This window comes from Vulpes lagopus, chromosome 6, assembly GCF_018345385.1.
Source record: "Vulpes lagopus strain Blue_001 chromosome 6, ASM1834538v1, whole genome shotgun sequence".
Lineage (NCBI taxonomy): Eukaryota > Metazoa > Chordata > Mammalia > Carnivora > Canidae > Vulpes > Vulpes lagopus.
In genome coordinates, this window is record NC_054829.1 from 57,727,836 (window position 1) to 57,748,701 (window position 20,866).

General features: G+C 34.4%; 1 protein-coding gene across 9 annotated transcripts in view; it reads right to left on the reverse strand.

The window, feature by feature from the left end:
• Positions 1-4,404: 4,404 nt before the first annotated feature.
• MIPOL1 (mirror-image polydactyly 1) overlaps positions 4,405-20,866 on the reverse strand; it is a 320,655-nt gene continuing 304,193 nt past the window's right edge. For all 9 annotated transcript variants that reach the window (XM_041760079.1, XM_041760083.1, XM_041760075.1 and 6 more), the window contains one exon: positions 4,405-5,140. In XM_041760079.1, the coding sequence (XP_041616013.1) occupies positions 5,074-5,140 (67 nt within the window). In that variant the 3' untranslated portion in view covers positions 4,405-5,073. The remainder of the gene's footprint in view (positions 5,141-20,866) is intronic.

The following is a 20,866-nucleotide window of genomic DNA, read 5'->3' on the forward strand; positions in this document are numbered from 1 at the left end:
ACCCCACCCTAGTCCACTTTAGCCAATGTACTTTAAGTTTTCAATTCAAAGTTCACTAAGTTCCCTACAGGTATTACGTAGTATATGTAAGGTATTTACATTACCTAACCTTGACTGAATAATTAAACAGAAGAAGTGTTTTTAGATTTCAGCTATTGGTTATAGCAAAATTCCACAATTAGTAGAGGTGCTGCTTTGCAGCAGATTTGAATCAATCTGTTATTTTCTCATTAAGAGAACTGATTTCCTTTCCCAGATTTTTTTTTCTTTTTTAAACATTTTTATTTGAGAGAGAGAGAGAGAGAGAGAGAGAGAGCGAGCATGAGCAAGGGGGAGGGGCAGAGGAAGAGGGAGAAGCAGGCTCCCCATTGAGCACTGAGCCCAAAGCAGGGCTTAATCCCAGGACTCTGAGATCATGACCTGCACTGAAGGCAGATGCTTAACTGACTGAGCCACTTCCTTAGCAAGTTTAATAAAGATAAAAATTGATATGAACAATTTTTTTTAGGTACCTTAGGAACCTTTAAAAACTATTTAAATACAAAATAAAATTATAGCAATAAAATATTACAGAGGTTTCTCTGTACTCTTATTTACTTTGGGTAAATATGGTTAGGAGGAAGCTAACAGGGTGCCTGGCTAGCTTAGCTGGTTAAGTGTCTGCCTTTGGCTTGGGTCATGAGTCTTGGGGTCCTGAGATTGAGCCCCGTGTTGGGCTCCCTGCTCAGCAGGGAGTCTGCTTCTCCCTCTCCCTTTCTCTCCCCCCGCACTCATGCTCTCTCTCAAATAATCTTTAAAAAAATAAAAATAAAGTATATTAAGATTTCTGTGAGGAAGTATTAATGGCATACAATATTTTAATGATTCTCAAATATATTCATCATTGTCTCATTCTACTTACAAAATCCCACATTAAAAATAACTCCAACTTCTATAAATTTAACTTAAAGTACATAATAAAAAAGAACAGAAAAAAAACCCTTTCAAAAAAGATTATTCTAATAAAAGGATTATAAAAGTTTGGTAACTTGAGAATCTATTCTGGAACGCATGCTAATAGTTCAAATGTGCAAGCTCCAACTTAACAAATGTTTAAAATATTTGAGTTTTTAAAACAGTGCCAAAATAAACCACATCTTTTCTAGAGATGACATATTTAGTTAAGCATGAGCAATATAAATCTTTCAACCATTCCACGTATTTGTTTAAAAGCCTCAGAAACTACATGCATTTCTAATAAAACATGAACAAAATACTGAAGTCACTGAAGCCTAACAGTGGACTTATAAATCAAATTTTTAAAAAGGCGTATGTATTTGTGTGTGTGTGTCAGTGTGTATACATCTAAGTACACAGATATGAATAGGTCAATAGATTAGTTGTAAATAATAGTTAACAACAAAATAATGTCTTGGGAAAAATCTGGGTTCCATTCAAACCAAATGTGAGAAGATAAAATGTGTAAGTCATGGTTATTTTATCATTATACTGACTCATTAGTCATGAGTATGTGAAAATAAAATTTTAAAAATATCTATCACCTTCAAAAATACTACATATAAAAATGCTTTTCTATGCAACTACAACCAATATTAAAACTACAAATTTTTAATATTCTAACATTTTTGTGAAGTAAACTAGTTCTATTAGTAAGGCACTGACAAGATTCTTCAGTTTATTTGAATAAGGATATATACAAAGGATCGCCTTTCTCATTGAATAAGGAAAATGTTAAAATATTTCAAATATTTTGCATATTTTTAGCATAATGGCTTAGTTATAAAAGTAGAGTTAAATTTCTCATATTCATAATTAATTAATAACTTTGCTATAACTGCTTATACCTTGCTTATAACCAATAATCTGGCTTATCACCAGTTCTATCTCTAATAGTTGCTCTAAGAGGTAAAGTAAGCCTTGAAGTTCAGACCACCATTTGATAAAACTACACTGTCAGGTTTTAGTATCAGGCCAAATTATAAATAGTACAAAGCAACTCACGGTTATTTTTTACTAACAATGAATTGTCCTTCCTAATGAGTGAAGCCTAAGGCAAAGTATGCTGCTACTATAATATTATAGAGAAGTGGTAATAATGTGGTGCTATTTACCCATGGGGTTCACATTGTTGTACTTCTTTGAAAGAAATGCTTATCATCTCGATTGTTAGTGAATTCACAGGTATGTGTAGAAAAGAAATTGCACAATAATAATAAAAATTGCAAGAGTTAAATTTTTTAAAAAGATTTTATTTACTTATTCATGAGAGACAGAGAGGAGAGAGAGAGAGAGAGAGAGAGAGAGAGAGGCAGAGACACAGGCAGAGGGAGAAGCAGGCTCCATGCAGGATGCCCGATGTGAGACTTGATCCTGGGACCACAGGATCATGCCCTGGGCCGAAGGCAGGTGCTAAACTGCTGAGCTACCCAGGGATCCCAAGAGTTAAAATTCTTATAGAAAGGTTTAGAGAAGTATAGCTACATGGAGTTTATTCATAAGACCTCAGTTGTAAGTCCTAGCCAATCCTTGGCAAATTCCTAGTTCCTCTGAGCCTATTTCCTCATTGTAAAATGTAATAACAATACTACTACAATTATCATCATCATTATGTGGCTGATACATATATATAATTTATTATTATTGCTATTATATGATTGTTGATACGATCAAATAAAAAAGGACTTTATAAATCATTAAGTGCTATACATGTTTGTATTATCTTTTCTGCTTTTCTTCTAAACTACTCATTTTTACAACAGTAAGTGAATTCTCACCTTACCATAGGAATTAGAGTTGATCGTATTTAGGGCAAACTCAAAGCAACATCTCCGGGCAATGGGATACTGCCTGGAACACTTCTGAAATTGCATTATTAATGAATATGTGGAGAACTGATCTTCAGTGAGCTGGGTGATTCACAAAAAAAAGTAGAGACTGTATGAAACACTGCTGGTGCAAGAAATCAATTAATGATAATATTTGGCTGTAATATTTAGCATTTGGAATTCTGTACACAACTCATTTTCAAGGGGATGTGATGTTTTGGTGGAGATTACCTACACTGACAATAGTAAATGTTAGAATTGTTTTATGAATTTAGCTTCATAATATCAAATTCTTTAAAAGTTCTGGATACTAATTACAGGAATTGGTTGCTCTAATCTGATCATTTAGGGTTCAGAAAGAGAATTTGGGAAACTGTAAAATGTCCTTATGCTTACTTACTGTGTGTTTTCTAAAACCCCAAGCAAATAACTCAAGATAGATGTGTCTCTTCTACAGGACTAAACTGAAAATTCAAGCTGACTCGTGATTTAGTTGAAGAGGATTCAGGAATGGACTATTTTGTGATGAGAACTGTTCCTCTTTATTTACCTGCATGGCTTGAAAGCAACTGTTCTTTCACACAGGGAGCTGCCACATGTTTCAGTCAGAGTCCAGAGACAAGACTCCATGCATACCCAAATTATTTCAAATTTCTCTGTTTATATAGTCACTGGTCTATAATTCTCTTTAGGGCTATAGAGGAAATCCAATTGGCTTATTTCTATCCCCTGATGTTTCTTATTTTCTAATTGTAATAGTTTAAAAAATAATTAAAAGCAGGGAACATGAGTAAATTCTAAATTTCAACTCAGTGGGATGGTTCCAGCTGCCAGTTAATTTAATACATTTAATGAAGAAGAAATAGAATTTGTTAACGTTATGATTTTTTTGCTACCCTGTGATAAAGCATGTTATATTTTCCTTCAAAGTAAAAAATAAAAAAATAATCTCCATTGGTGTATGAAAGAATGGTGCAATAAATTATCCCGTTCTTGTCCCAAAAATAAGCAATAGTAGATAACTTAGCTCAATCTTAAAGATAAATTATTGTATGAACTTAGAAAGATTTTCACTTTCCTACAAAATTTTCATTAATTAAATCTCTACTTGCCTATTTCATCTACTGCCCTCTTATCTATTCAATCTAAAAAAAGAAGAGATTTTTTCCTATAGTTAAATACAAAAACCTTAGTTTTATTCAAAATTTCATATGATGAGAAGTGACTGCTATGCTGTAACTATTTCAAATTATCTTTTAAAAGAAAAAGTAGGTAATCAAACCAAATTGCCAGCTTTCTTTTTTCCATGTCCTTATATTTTTACATTATAATTTTATTGTATATAGGATTCCCCTCCTCCAGAACATAAATTCAAATGATAATCTAAATAAAGATAATAAAAACATAACACTTAACATGTTTGATGGCCTCTTGCCTTTTAGAGTCATGCTAGCACATGCTAATTTTCAAGCCAAAGGTGTCCCAGCCTATTAGACTTGGCAATTTCTATAGCTTCAATAGAGTTTAGACAATTATTCAGACACAACACTAAGAAATACTGACAATATGAATTTACAAGTACACATGAACAATATCTTTTTTATTGAAAATTGTTTGCATTATTTGTAGTGAAACAAAAATCATGAAGTGAAACAAAATATAATTTTAATGTACCAAACTCTTATTGGAGCAAATTATATATTTAATTCTTGGTATTTATACTTAATATATTCTTTAATACTAACAAAGATTATGTGTATGCATTGGAGGAAGACTATGTACCCCCTCATGTCTGAGCTTCTCTCATCAGTTAAGAAATAAATTCTATATTGAAAAATGCATGTATTTGAAGTTTTGACCTAACACAGTGGATTAAGGTTTAGACAATATTTACTTTGCTGTATTTTGACTCAGAAAGGGCCTTATGTGAAGATATGACCTATAAGGGTCTCTTGGTAAAAAGATTTATATTAAATACAGTGAGATATAAAATAGTTACAAAATAAGCTGCAACTTTATAGCTACTCATTGGTAAAAGTCTGTAGTTAATACATTTGGATAAATAACTCAAGTCAGCAGCAAAGTGGTTAAACATTTGTGATTTGATTTTATCTCAGCTTGGAATGTGGTTGGAGTGTCCCACTTCTAACAACTGTTTGCTAAGTTAAGGCTTTAGTGTTTACACAGTGTTGAATGAAGCAGCCTGGTCACCAGATGTGATTGCTTCCCCAGACTGTCGTTTTTTCAGTCAGATCACTGTCCTCATGGTCCCTGTTCCAACCTTCTTCCTCAGGACGTCCACTAGCCTTTCCAACCTAAGTTGGGGGCAGAAGGGCGGGAAGGGGGGAAAAAAAGAATATAAAAAGTGCAGTTATTGTCAGGAATGTTTTGGCTGAAAAAGAACAGTATTTGCCTGTGACCAAGCAGTTCTGGTAGTCATGTTAAGAGACAAAGCATTACTGTCAGCAAGACATACTGGTGCAGAGTGCCAAGTATCTGAGGTTAAAAAAACAGTAACAACACAAACTTTAACCCAGATCTTCAGATTATGTCAGCATTAGATGCTCCATGAAAAATACAACATACTCATTTCAATACATTTGCCTGCCTGCATTAAGGCTGCGAATGAATAATTTTCTATGCAATGAGAAGATGGCACATGAGATGTAGAGCAGTTTCAAACTGATTTTTACCTAAGAAGTACATATTTCAATATAGAAATACTATCAATCTTATTACACCTGTTACTGAGCTACATTAGTGACACACTAATATGTTATAGAATTCTTAGGCATTAAATTTCTCCCTTCTTCACAGAGTCAGCTGATGAAAATAATCAGGAATTAGGTAGCTAGTTGGAAAAAAACTTCAGTTTAGTGGCCTGAAAATAACTTAAATATGCACAAATGATTTGGTGCTAATAAAACCAGACTTTCTGTACTACATTTAAAAAAAGTTTTTGAATAATATAAATAGCTTAGCAATGATTCTATAGTTTCTAGTCAAAGGTAAGTAATTTTCTTTAGTTGATTAAAAATACACCAGTTATACTGAAAATAAAGTCAAAAGTTCAGAAGTCCATTCTGTAATGTTCTTAGGGTGGGAGATGACATTCATGCGGATCAGTGAGATTTTGCTTGACAAGAGATGATGGAATCAGACCATTAATTTTTTCCTTTTATTTTTTTTTATTTATTTTTTTACTGAAAACATAAAACCTCAACGAAAAATCCCGTTTGATGTTACACAGAAATATTCCAGTTTTCATATACACAATCTTCCTCCTCAAAGACTGGTGAGCGACATAGTCTAGTCTGCTCCAGCTTGCCTCATTTATATGGATCCATGCATGAGGGTCCTTTGCAAATAAACACAGCACAGAGCTAGACACTAAAGGAATGAGGGTATTCTTGGTGTCATACATGCTAGGTTTACATGACTAATCAGCTGCATGTGACACTGAAAGCTAGCTTAAGTTTATTGGATGATTTCACATATACTGAATTCTGTTATCAAAATAAGAAGATGAAACAAAATAATTCAGTGCAACAAAAATCTGTGCTTTGAGAAATGTTAGTAATGATCTTAGAGTAAAAAGGCAAATTTTGCCTAAGTTTATTACCACAAATTTCTCAAATGCAAAAAATTATACAAAAGTATTATGTGTCCACTAAAATAGCTTCAGACTACTGAAGACTCACTGGACAATTCATTGTGTTCACAGGCCAATTTGTATTAGTTGGATTTTCCCTAGTGATAAAAACTAGTGCTATCTTATATACTCTGAAAATGATTCTGTATGATTTATACATAAATTCTTTAAGACAAAGTTTCACTATCCTAAATACTGGAGGAGGGGCAAGAAAAATATCAGTATGAAAATTTAAATGTGTTGTTAAAATATGATAGTAACCTCAATGAACTGTTAAAAAAGGACTCCAGTAGAAATATGGACAGGCCATTTATCAGCATTTTTTGGCATATATCGTAAGAAAGTCAGAAAATACTAATTTCAAGTTGGTTAGTTATATCCCTCCACCACAATATCATTTATACTACTATCAAAAAAAAAAAACCTTCTTCATAATGTAAAAGTATGCTGCACTCGGCAGAGTTACTATTATTACTATGAATTCAGAATTAATGGAATCCCATATTACTGAGATGAATCGGTGTTGTGTCCCTTTTGACTTTTCCTTTACTAATAGTCTCATATTACTTTAATTCCCTTTTTATACCTTAGGACATATTTACATTTCAAACTCTTATATCTTGCTAAGGTAAAAGGTTAGAAGGAAATACTTAAATATCACGTCTTGTGCTGTCTTTACTATGTTTCAACAATTACTAGATCAACCACATTCTCGGTTTATCCAGGTTGAATGATTTATGAAAATCTGATCTCAGAAATGAAAAAAATGTCAATTACTTAGTTCTGTAAAAGCTTACTGACTTCTGAAACACAATGAAGCACCTATTCCTTCCTGTAAGGAATGGAATACACCTGCCAAATGTGGACGGTGCCAACAGGAAGGTAGCTATGTATGTCTGTTGAAGCACCTTGCAGGATTGGCCTGCAGGCTATTCTTTACTGTCCAAATCAACAATACCTTTAAAAAATTATGTAGCTTACTGAATTGGGTTCCAACTGCTTTACATGTTACTCAACGATAGTTTCCCAAGGGCTTCATGACATAGGAAAGGGGTTAGAGCTAGGATTAGGATTTCTCCGTTTTAAATATGAAGAAACTGAAGCAGACAAGTAAACCCTTATACGAGGCCTGTGGTAAAAGAGGAACAAATCTGGGCCTGGTTTCCTTGTTCGTAGTTCAAAGTTACTTCCACTAGGACTTGGGTTACTAAGAGTCACAGATTTCAGACTATAGGTTAATGAATTATTTAGTTTCATTAAAAATTTTCTCAAGTTCTGACTTAAGTCAAATTGGGAAAGTATCTGTTGGTGTATTTCACCTGCCATTTTAGTAACACATTAAGAAAGTGGATTGATGATATTGCACATCTTTGGAAAATAATAGCTACAAACTACTACTATTTGGCATAGTAAAATTTCTATATAAACTTGAAACAATATTTAAAGCTATATTTTAGATAGAAAACTTCTTTCTTTTTATATTTTCTATGTGTTTAGATAATATGTAGGTACTACAATGGAATATGTAATTTTCCATCAGGTGAACTTAGTTATTTACCAATATTCCTAATCAGTTTACTTTTATTTTTTATTCTCAATGAATATTGTGATATATTTTAAATAGTAATTATTTTTTAAATTTATTTTTAAAATTAATTTATTTTAGAGAGAGAGTGTGTGTGAGTGGGGTGGGGAGAGGCAGAGGGAGAGGGAGGAAAAACAATCTTATGCAGGCTTCACACCCAGTACGGAGCCTTACTCGGGATTCGATTTCCTGACCCTGAGATCACGACCTAAGCCGAAATCAAGAGTGGGATGCTTAATTGACTCATCCATCCAGGCGCCCCAAATGGTAATTAATTCTTAATATTGATTATATGCCAGGAATTATGAGAAGTGAATTATACACACACTTAATTTTCATGGTAACTTCATGGAGTAGACATTATCATTGGCTGACAAAACCAAAACATATAGACAGTAATTTGATCAGAGCCCCACTGCGAGTGACTTTTGGAGCTAGGATGTGATACTAAGTCTAATTACCACCTCTTTGACATCTTTGATGTTCTATACTGCTTCCAAAGTACTACAACTTTTGAGACATGTTTTGGAATTTTGGTGGGCCTGAAGGACTCTTACTGATTACATAGATATATTTTGCAATAGAAAGGTGTGAAAACAGAACAAATTCCTCATCACCAAGAGAACTGTACCAAAGTAAAAATCTCAGTACAGGTTCTATTTTTGAGAGTAATTTTTGTATCTGTTAATGCGAGAGTGGAAATTCTTACTGGCTTGACAGTCCTCTCTCCGGAAAAACTATTCCTTCTACTTTAGGCAATGAGGTTATCCCATCAAACGTATCTGGCTTTAAACTTTTTTTTTTTTTCCCAAGGAGAAAGAGGGAAATCCAAGAGAGATGGATAACAACCTCTGTCTGGCAGAGGAGATAGAAGACATTTGAAATGCTTCACTTAGGGTTTGCCATTATCAAAGATCTTGCCTACTTTCAACCATGGAAGCAGGGTAAGAAAAAACTATAGATGTAGTTTTTTCTTTTGGGATTATGGCTGTTATTTATTTATTTATAGTATTTATTTTATTGCCTTTTTCTTTATGCTTTCCATACTTTCCTCAAAAAATGTTGTTTCCTTGATTCCACCTCTATGCTTGTAACTCCCAAATACATAGCCTCCATCCTAAAACTCCCTTCTGAGTTTCAGATACAGATACCCAGCTGCTGTCAAGACATCTCCTCTTGCTTATTCCGTTGGCATATATACTCAGCATATCTAAAACAAAATTAATTTTGTCTCTCATGCATGTTTCACTATTTATCTTGATTAATGTTGGCATTCATGAAGTTGAAAAAATTTAGAAAAACTTTGTCTCATTTCATCTTGGACCTATGCAAACTTTGTGATGAAACCATTAATATAGACACTGGGAAGCAATGAATGGGCTTTAACTCATCTAGTAACATCATTTGCTCTTTAGAAAGATTACACTGGCAAGAATGTAGGATGGGATGGAGGTAGGTTAGCCTATGGGCAGGAAGCCCAAATAGCTCCTGATTAAAATAATTCTAGTGAGCACAACAACGACAACGTGAATGTATTTAAGACCATATAATTGTACACTTAAAAATGGTTAAAACAGTAAAATTTTGTTATGAAGATTAATAGTAATAAAAAATACCCTAGTGAGAGGTGAAGGCCTGAACTAGAACTATAGCAGTGCAGATGGAAAGAAGGGAATAAGTCTGAACAATATCTAGGATACGAAATTCAAAAACTTAGTGACTTTTGAGGGTACGATGGCGAGAGATGGGTGGGCAAGAAGGATTCCTCTTGCATGTCTGGTTTTGGTGACTAGATAGATAGTGGTAACTAAGGATAAATAGAGGAAGAATAGAAGAATGTGTGTGTGTGTGTGTGTGAGTTTAGCTTTTATATATAGTACATATTTATATTTATAGTACATATAAATTAGAGGTGTTGGTGGGACAGGTAATTGGGAATGTTGAGTAGACACTTAGATATAAGAGTCTGTTAAAGAGAGAATTCTAGGTTTATGATAGATATTTAAGTTCAATTAGTAAGCACTTGTTTGGTAACTCCTATGTACCAGGTATTATTCTAGGCATTGATCATTCAAAAAACAGAACATGCTCCCTGCTTATAAGGAACAGTAAGGTGGGAAAGTAGATCTTTATATGGATTACTCAAATAAGTTATTGGTAAATGCTGTAATAAAAGGATACATAGATATTAAACAGAGACTAGTTTGGTTAGGGGAGAAGAGAAAAGGCACATAAAGTCTTCCTGATTTTGCATGAGTTAAGTATTGAAGAATAAGAAGGAAATGGACATCTTAAAAAGGGCAGGAGTAGAGAGGAGGCAGGATTGGCATTCAAGACAGAGGAAATATCTCGAAGGCACAGAACTATGAAAAGCATGATGTGGGTCAAATGCTATTGGGAGTATGTTTTCTGAGGATCATGAAGTAAGAGGGTGGAGAATGGCCTCGTTTCTATGAGGTTGAAGAGGTAGGCCGTGACTAGGTTGCTCTAGGTTGTAACTGAAGCCATAGGAGTCGATGGAAATGCTTAGAGGAATAAGAAAGGAGAAGAGAAATGGGAATAGAAAAGAAACCAAATGAAAATAGATATTTAAAGTAAAGAGATTGGCAAAAGAATTTGAAGAAATAGGGAAGAAAAGATGGATCAAGTGTAGGTGATGTTACATAATCCAAAGAAGAGCATTTCAAGAAGGTAGTAATCAACAGGACTGATAGAATTTATGTCTGCTAGATTCAACTTTCCCCATGGAATGGGAGGCACAGTTCTCCACTGAAAGTGTAGGGGAAAGAACAAAGCTAGAGGAAAATGGTGAAGCTTAATGTGACAGGAAAGGGAGGTGACTTGGAATATGTCAAAGAAATATGAGGTGAGACTGATGATCCAGCTGTAGTTAGAGACTGTAAGTTTGTAAGAGATACTGATCAATCATCATAGTAGTATGACTTTTGTTTTCCACATCAGGCCTATACTTTGGGGATAAATATGGAGAGGGAAAATAATAGAAGTATTTGAGAGTTAATGACTATTTGTAGGACAAGAGTATGAGAAGACTGTGTTTTCGAGAGAAAGTGATTAAACTTAGAATTCAGATGGGGTAGAGAAGAAAGTGAGTTGTTAAGGGGTGTTAGTTCAGGAAAAATGAAAGGACTAAGGGACCAGATGTCTGGATTTGTGTAGAAGCTAAAAAGCAAGAGTAGTTGGAATAAGGCTGTGGTTATTATGAAAGAGGCAATTTTGATCTTAGGATTTCAGATATAGAAAGTTCTGGCAACATCCATTATAGCTGAAATAGATAAGAGGTAAAAGTCATTAGCATTCAAGAGACAAAGGAAAGGGTACATGACTGACTGTGATATTGAAGTTTCTAGCATGAATACAGAAGTTGGAATAGAGAGGAAGACACTGAATCAGACACCTGAGACCAATTTAAAGGGAATGGCACTGACCAGGAGATGAGTAGATATCTTACTTAAGAGCAGAGATAGAGGGAATCCCTGGGTGGCTCAGTGCTTTAGCGCCTGCCTTCAGCCCTGGGCATGATTCTGGAGTCCTGGGATCGAGTCCCACATCGGGCTTCCTGCACGGAGCCTGCTTCTCCCTCTGCCTGTGTCTCTGCCTCTCTCCCTCTCTGTGTCTCTCATGAATAAATAAATAAATAAAATCTTTAAAAAATAAAGAAGAGAGATAGAGAATGAGAAAGCTGTATGGTATCTCAAAGGAGGGAGGGTTTTTACATCAATCCAGGAAAATATGAAAGTGGCAAAGGGGAACCAGAAGTATTCTCCTTCCTAGTATTTGGGTATGGGAAAAAGACAGGTGTCCAGCGGGCACCTAAGAAATAAGTGTCCTTGATAAATTCAAGTTTCAGGTAGAATGTGTGTGTGAAACATTCAGTGCAGAAGTTGTGGATCAATGCAAGGTAGTAACAATAGAAAGAAGGTTCCAGAAAGCAGACTGAAAAGAGCGGAGATCAGAGGAATAAAGAGAAAGAGAGAAAGATAGGGAGGGAGGAATCACAGAGCTATGAGACCGAACAGCTAACAGATGGAGTGCACCTACTCTCACATGCATAAACTGATGAGATAAGAAGTTCTTGTTCCATTTTAGCCACAAAATATAACTGAAGAATACGGACTAGGACACACTGATGCTACTAAACATGGACAGAGACACATATATTTGTGAATATATAGAGACGTGGCCACATAAGCAGGGTTCATCAATCTCACCTTTCTTCATAAAAGAACACATAAGAAATAAATATTATATGAGGAAAGAATGAAATTGAGAAAAGACAACTATTTACATTTGGAACACAATGAAGAGAGAGTTTGTAAGTGAAAAGGTGAGGATAGGAGTAGATCGGAGACTGGGCTGAGAAGTCATGGTGAAGAATGTAGGGTGGTAAAAATGGGGAATTGAGTAATAATTATATGGCTCAAAATTATTCCTTATTTTAATTGGAAACCTGCCTCCTTGGATCTCCCGCTCATCTACCTGGACCTACCCTTTAAATCATTACCCTACTTGATTTCCATATGAGGTGTCAAAATGTTAAGAGAGCTGTCATGTCTTTACCGTATTTCATTATTTACACTTCCAGTCTTCAAATGGCTGGTACCTTAAAGTTAGACTGCTCACTATTATTTATATTCTTTGTGCATGTTCTTTAGTATGTCTATTATCTTTAAAAATATTGGCCCTGAGGCACCTAGGTAGCTCAGTTGGTTGAGGGTTCAACTCCTGCTTTGCCTCCCAAGCCAAACCAAGTCTCTCCTGTTTGGACATATATAATTAATAATTGCTTTTTAATTTATGGCTACACAATAAGCCCCACAAAACAAAATGGCTTAAAACAGCAGCTGTTTTATTTAATTGTGTCAATTTGGGCTTGGAGCAGCTGGGCAATTCTGCTAGCCTTGACCGGACATCACTCATTCAGCTGCAGTCAATTGGGGCAGAGTGCTCACGTGCCTGACAGGTGGTGCTGACTTCTGCTAGGACTCTGTCTTTCTGCAGTATCTTATGCTCAAACAGATGAGCCCAGACTTATTTACCTAGTGAACACATCAGTAAGAGTGATACTGAAGTCAGTAAGGCCTCTTGAAGCCTTGTTTAGAAGTTGTACAACATCGCTTGGTTTATTTTATGGTTAATGGGAGTCACAGGTCAGCCCAGATTCACAGAGTAGGGGAATAAATTTCACCTTTTGACAAGAGCAGTTGCAAAAAATTCATGACCATTTTTGTTCCACAATACTGATATTAAATGCAAGATGTTACTTTTATCCATGTTAGATTTCATCTTGGTAAGTTCAGCTACTTTTCCAGCAATTTACTATCTTCTGGCATCTTGAGTTTATTACTTTTTGTACTTATGATAAGCTAGCTTTTATGTTTTTAACTTAGGTATTAAAAAATGCTGAACAAAAAACTATTGAGACAACTCTTCTAGACAACCTTACAGCATCATAATATGTATTCCTATTCAATAAGCTATGAATTCTCTAAACTGTGAAATCACTTCTTGATCTTGTCCACAAAGATATTCTGAGATAGTCTGTTAAATAACTATTAAAATAAAAATATATTAGAATTCTTCCTCCTTACCTACCAGTTATAGAGGTTAATTCCTGAGATGCAATTAGACTTGCAAAGACCCAGTATATATGATAACTGGGAACAGCCTGGCTGCCAGAGCATAATAAGCACTCAGTGGGTACATCAGTGAGGGACTGGGTGGGTCTGCAACAATGGTAACTGGATTGGCTATAGAGTACCATCCAAAAGCACTGTTAACCATTTCAGTCAAGTATCTAACGGGCTTAATTTGGGCTCTAACAGATATCCAAACAGGTCTACCTGATGATCTATGGCATGGAAACAAGAGTTTCTGGGCTGTGGTGATATTTGACAAATATGATGAGTTTGTACACCATTGCTTGCTTAAGTTGACATCATGCACAGTATGGTCCATAGCATATAGCACTTACTCTATTTTTAAATTTAATTTTGAGGATTGATTTACCTGTGCTTCAACACTCAAGATAGATTTACTGAAAAACTTCACTGAAAAGTCCATGAGTCATTCTTTATTAAAAGTGAATAATAAATTCCAAAATATTACCAACCTAACCACACTATGAAGGTATCATGCATTTTTGCCTTACCAAAAAAGACATCATCTTTTTTTAATAGGTTCACTATTAAATAGATATGGACTTAGAAACATATCTTGTTTTTTGTAAAATTTAAAGCCTAAAACATTTTTGTATTCTTGTTAGCAAACTCACTGTTAATAATAAATTGTGGTTAATTTGGAAATGGGCATTATTTATTTATCTCCAATAGGAAATTATAACATTGATAGCTAAAGTAAGATTTCAAATGTATTTATACTAGAGAAAATGAGGGAAAATTGATACTGGCAGGAATATAGAAAGCCAAAGTAATTATCCCCAGGCCAATTTACTGAAGGAAAGAAGATATAGGATAATTATCTACTATATAAATTAATATAAACTATTTTGAAAAGGACATCACAAATATTTCACTGTAAGTCATAATAAATAGGGATTCTACATGAGTACCACTTTTTAAGATTTTAATTATAAAACGGATTTAAAGTATTTGTCTATTTCTCAGAAAACTTTACCAATGCAAGTGACTAGGAAAACTTTTAAAAAGTCTTGGCAAAAAGATTGTCAAAAATCTGCCTGGGGCAGCCCCTGTGGCTTAGAGGTTTGGCGCCGCCTTCAGCCCAGGGGGTGATCCTGGAGATCCGGGATGGAGTCCCATGTTGGGCTCCCTGCAGGGAGCCTGCTTCTCCCTCTTCCTGTGTCTCTGCCTCTCTCTCTGTCTCTCATGAATAAATAAAATCTTAAAAAAAAAAAAATCTTAGCCTGGGGGCGCTGGGGTGGCTCAGTCGGTTTAGGGTTTGACTCTTGATTTAGGCTCAGGGTTGTGGAATTGACCCTGGCCTAGGGCTTCATGCTCAGTGGGGAGTCTGCCTACTTACCCCCCAAAATCAATCAATCAATCAATCAATCAATCAATCTTTAAAAAGAAAAATCTTAGCCTGGTTAACATGTCATTGATAAGTTTACATGGATATGCTGTAACAATCAGGATCAAGCATTTGTCTACCCTGTTAATAATCCTCATAAAATCTTTGAGACTAAGTACAAACCAAGGAATGCATTTAAAAAGGCTCTCTTACTACTAACTTGATTCACTGTGTTCGGGTCTCTCCAATATTTTACAATTATCATGAGATTTAAGAACTCCCATCAGTACTGAAATGTAAACTTACAGTCTATGTAGGCTGAAGCATAGTACATGCCTAGGTTTTGTTTAAATATATTCAGTAAAAAACCCTACATTCAGCAAAAGCTGAGCATTCTTGGCTCTAGTTTTCTAGTTTTGACCTAAAAATAACTTTCAAATCAGTAAATTGAGTATACATTGTTTTCACAACCTCCACTATCCCAAACACAGTATGATACACAGGAAATAAAGTTTACCAAATTATTATGGTTCTCAAAATGATTTGGGGTCATGTCTTCCCTACATGTCTAATAAAGTAGTCCAAGTAACATTTGTTTTACTTGGGAAAGTCATGGGGCAGAACTGTAAGAGTGGCAAAGTTTGCCTTTATTTCCAAAAAAGCTATGTTTTATAATTTGATTTTGATAATTTTTAAAGCAGAATTCCACCAGTAATAAGGAAATCTAGAGAGAAAACCACAACCAAAAAATAAAATTGAATCTAACGCTGAGCAGAAATTAACCCAATGACACTTCTTTCACTTCCCATTAAGAATCTAGTCCTCTATGGGGCACCTAGGTGGCTCAGTCAGTTAAGCATCTATCTGCCTTTGGCTCAGGCCATGATCTCAGGGTCCTGGGATGGAGCCCCATTTAGGCTCTGCACTCAGGAGGGAATCTACTTCAGGATTCTCTCTCTCCCTCTATGCCTCCCCTGCTGCTTGCTCACCCTGTCTAAAATAAATAAATAAATAAATAAATAAATAAATAAATAAATAAATAAATAAATCTTTTTTTAAAAAAAGGAATCTAGTTCTCTCACATTCTCCTGCCTTTGACTCTTAATATTTGCCTTAAAATATAAAGTTTTTGAGAACAATGTTGAAAAAAAGGCTACCAAGAGTATCTGCATTTTATTATGAAACAAAATATACCCAAATCTGTGAATTTCTGATACTGAAATTTTATTTATTTATTTATAAAAAGATTTTATTTATTTATTTATGAGAGACACAGAGAAAGAGGCAAAGACATAGGCAGAGGGAGAACCAGGCTCCCCATGGGGATTCCTGGGATCCTGACCTGAGCCAAAGGCAGATGCTTAACCACTGAGCCATCCAGGTGCCCCCCGATACTAAAATTTTAGATATAAAATTATAGGCAAATACCAAAACAGATATATTTTGGGGATTATATTATCTCTTAAATGAAAACCAGGAATGTGATTATCATCTCTGTCTATATATAAAATTGTCCTTGTTTGTTGTCAAGTGATATTTTTGGCTGGATCTGCATCAATAAAAATAAAATAATACTAAGAAAAGGAAAACAAATTGTGTACATGCCATCAACAATATTTAATTTTAAAGCATCATCACTAACCATTTTACTAATTAGCTTGATTTCCCGCATAAATTTTAAGATAGATCCAATTCAATCATTTCCCATAAATTATTTTGCTGTATAAAAATATTTCAAGTAACTAGAACAAAGGATATAAATAGTATGGATAGATTAATTTAGCTCCTCAGATATGTCATTATATAAAGCATTATGAGAAGATATCATTATCTTTAAAGAATTATCACTCATTCATTCAGAAATTAAGCAGTAAATTTGGATTTATTTATTTATTTAAAAAATTTTTTTTAAATTTATTTATGATAGTCACACAGAGAGAGAGAGAGAGGCAGAGACATAAGCAGAGGGAGAATAGGCTCCATGCACCGGGAGCCCAACGTGGGATTCGATCCTGGGTCTCCAGGATCGTGCCCTGGGCCAAAGGCAGGAGCCAAACCACTGCGCCACCCAGGGATCCCAGTAAATTTGGATTTATCTCTGAGATTAAATAGAACATAAAAAATCTTAGTACCTGCACACTCAATTGTGCTTAAATTATGACATTCTTTATTCAATGTCACTAATATCTAAGATAGACAAGATGCTGAAAAGTTATCTCTTATTTTATTTTTAAAGATTTCATTTATTTATTTTGAGAATGCACATGAGCAGGGGGAGGGGCAGAGGTAGAGGAAGAGAGAATCTCAAGCAGATTTCATGCTGGGCAAGCATTTGCTGTATTCTATGTAACTTTGAAAAATCAGGCTTGTCAATCAATCATAATATCATAATATAATATCATTAGTATTAATTTTGATGACTAGTAAATAAAAGTCAAACATAAAAATTATATAAAACTTCATGTTCTTTACTTTTGTTTTACCTCATTTTAAAATTAGAACATGGAAGAAGGAGTAAAGCTTTATTTCCTTTGTTACAGTATCTCTAAGGTAATTTTATTTCAAATTTTGGATTTTAAAATAGTAACTGGTTATCATTTTACCCAGGGCTTCGTTAAGACTTTGTTAGTATATGAGATGTCTAGATGTCTGTTGGATTCCAATTAGTCTATGGCAGCACTAGTAGAGTGGATGATACTATTAGCAAAGTACTTACAGAAGATAATAGAGTATTTCGCTTAAATCTCCTAACTTAACATCATAAAGTGACTGAGATAATAGGATGAATTAAGATCAACTGACAATTTTATTGGACTCTTTCACTTTGTCTACGAGAGGATATTCAAATCCTATGTAAGATTCCCAAGAAAACTCAACACCAGTAACAAGCCTCCATGAGGGCAAGTACAATGTGTATTTTATTCATCACTGATACTTGGTAACTAGCAGAACAGGCTGTCAAAAATCAAGTATTATTTACTTGTTTGTGAAAAGATACTACACAGGGAATAAGGAGTAAAGGAATTTCATTTACATTCTCAATTCTAAAAAATGGATTGAAATTTTGATGATAACCCCTAAAAGAAGCTTTCAAGAATAAAAAAGCAAACTACTCCATGTGAAGACTTGTAGTAAATATTCAAGGGCCCTTGCAGAAGAACATTAAATAATAAAGCAGTTATCTGAATAGATTCCTCTCATTTTAAATGGAGGGAGTTTGGGAGCTTGGTGGGAAAGATGTTAAATGAAATTTCACCCTAAGTAAGAAATAAGGTAAGGTTATCCTTTCTGCTTCAGGAGAGATTTAATTAATGTGATAACAATGAATTACTGATTCTGAAAACCAGCATTGTCATCTCTTCGTTTTGATTCATACTGGAAGGAGCAAAAATGAACCATAGAAAGAAATGGAGTTGCCATGGATGTGGATTACTGATGCACCTTCTATGGGAGAAATATCAGAGTAAAAAATAAGCAGGCACATGACAAAAAATAGGAAAAACAAGTAGATAATGAGGTCAATCATTTTAATGCTTTCATTAAAAACTCTTGATTTCTGGGGCACTTGAGTGGCTCAGGTGGCAAAGCATCTGCCTTCAGCTCAGGTCATGATCCTGGGGTCCTGGGATTGAGCCCCACATTGGGCTCCTGCTCAGGAGGGAGTCTGCTTCTCCCTCTGCTCCTCCTCCTTTGCTCATGCCCTTTCACTTTCTCTCTCTCTCAAATAGATGAAATCTTTAAACAACAACAAGAACAACTCTTGATTTCTAAGAATTGAAACGGTATGACAGTGGCATGTTGAAAAAGGATGCAGATTTGTGGGAAGATTCCTCTTCCTTTTCTTATTCTGGCTTTTCTGTTCTGTTCCTGCTCCCCAGCTTCTAGGATAACCCATATATGACCACTTGCTTAAGTTACATCTGAAAGTACACAGAAATTCTTTATTTCTTTTAGATTGAAATGGACTGTTTGTTGGTTGTATCACTGTCCTATTTAAGATATCAGTCTATTTTCAGAGTGCCTTCTGTTGAAAATTAAGAGTGATAAGTCATTTCCTTCTAAGTGTTTTGAAAACCGTTCAATAATATTGTCCTTAAAGTTTGTTTCCTATGAAGAACTGATTCTTGGTTTCAAGATAAGGATATAGTAAATAGAAGTTTGAGGTTTAATCTTTTTCATGTTATTATTAGGCTGCTAGGTAGTCACTGCTAATTTCTGGTAGCTTAAAACTGTATGTTATCAGACTCAAATATTTTATATAGAGTCCTAAATTCTTTATATAAATAAGAGAAATTAATCTTTCTAAAACATCAAAATTTAGCAAAGTAATAAAATCATGAAAAAGATTTCTCTGAAAAGTTTATGACACATAATAGTCAAAGAATATATATTATTTAACTAAAACTGCCATCAGAACAACACATAAAAGAGAAAATGTTATAAAGATCAATACCACATATATAAATAGACCTTCCTCTATTTAAAAAACTGTCTACTCTACACACACACACACACATATATTTTTTTTTCTTTTTTTTTTGTATTTTATAGATAAGGAATTCTGGATGCACAGGAAGATGAGCATTTCTGACTGATTTTCTTTTCTTTCTGATTTTTATATGCCACTGGTAAATGTAATTTCCATTCTTTAATATCCATTCACTTCACAGCTAATACTTTTCAAGCACCACAGAAGACTTGAAATTAAATCACATATATCTTTCTTATATGTGTTAAAGTGTTAGTATTAGGGATTAATGGGCTTTATTCTCAGTATCAGGATTATTCATTGGTAGTATGTTAGTGACACAGGGGCGCATTAACTCTTTTGAGCTGACAGGACATTAACAAACTGCTTCAGAGAATGAGTTATAATGATCTCAAATGTGAATTATACTTATGTTCTAATTTATTTACAGTGGGTAACTTATTCACCAACCTAAGATAGATTTTTCATATGGTTTCCTTTAGACTTACAGTATCTGCACTGTTAACAATACATACAAATTTTTATACTCTAGAAACTACCATAAATTTGGCAGCAAAGAAAATAAATAAGGCCTTATATATTTGTAATGATTCTGACTTACTAAGTATTAGAGAGTAATTTGTATGGCCAATGAGAACTATTATCTTAATTGGTAGAGCAATTCTTGCGTGTGTGAAGAAAATAGCCTCAAACCCACCTTCTGATAAAATCATAAAGGTTTTTTCAAATATTCTGTAAGCATGATACATGAACTATAATTTATTATTATTTTCCCTTAGATTAGTTTAGATTTGGGCAATATTTTAGTGTTTACATCCTCTGGTATGTGTTTCATTACTTTACTTTGATGGAAATATTTTAGTAAATAACCTAGATGATATGAGGGAATAATTTTTGTAAATCTGTGCTAATAACCTATCCTCAGTATGTGCATTTTGAAACAAAATAATTATAAAAATTCTTTCTATATGCTGCTCGCAGCTGCTTATATCTGACTTTTAAATATTCGCCCACCAGCCTGGTTCAGTTAATTCTGATATCGCTAATGATACCACCTCAGGAACTGATCTGCTGTTTGCCCAGTAGAGGAGTTACGTATTGCGTTTTGAAGAATGACACCTCAAACCACAGCCTTGACATTTGGCCTATCTTTTAATGGCTTGAGATACAGCTCTTAAGAATAATCTTTATCGTTCAGAATAATTTTGGACATTCTGACTTTTAGCACTAAACTCTACAGAAAGTGTTTAATTATATGGGAAATAGGGTTATATAATCTAAATTGCTATCATTCCAAAGACATTCTCATG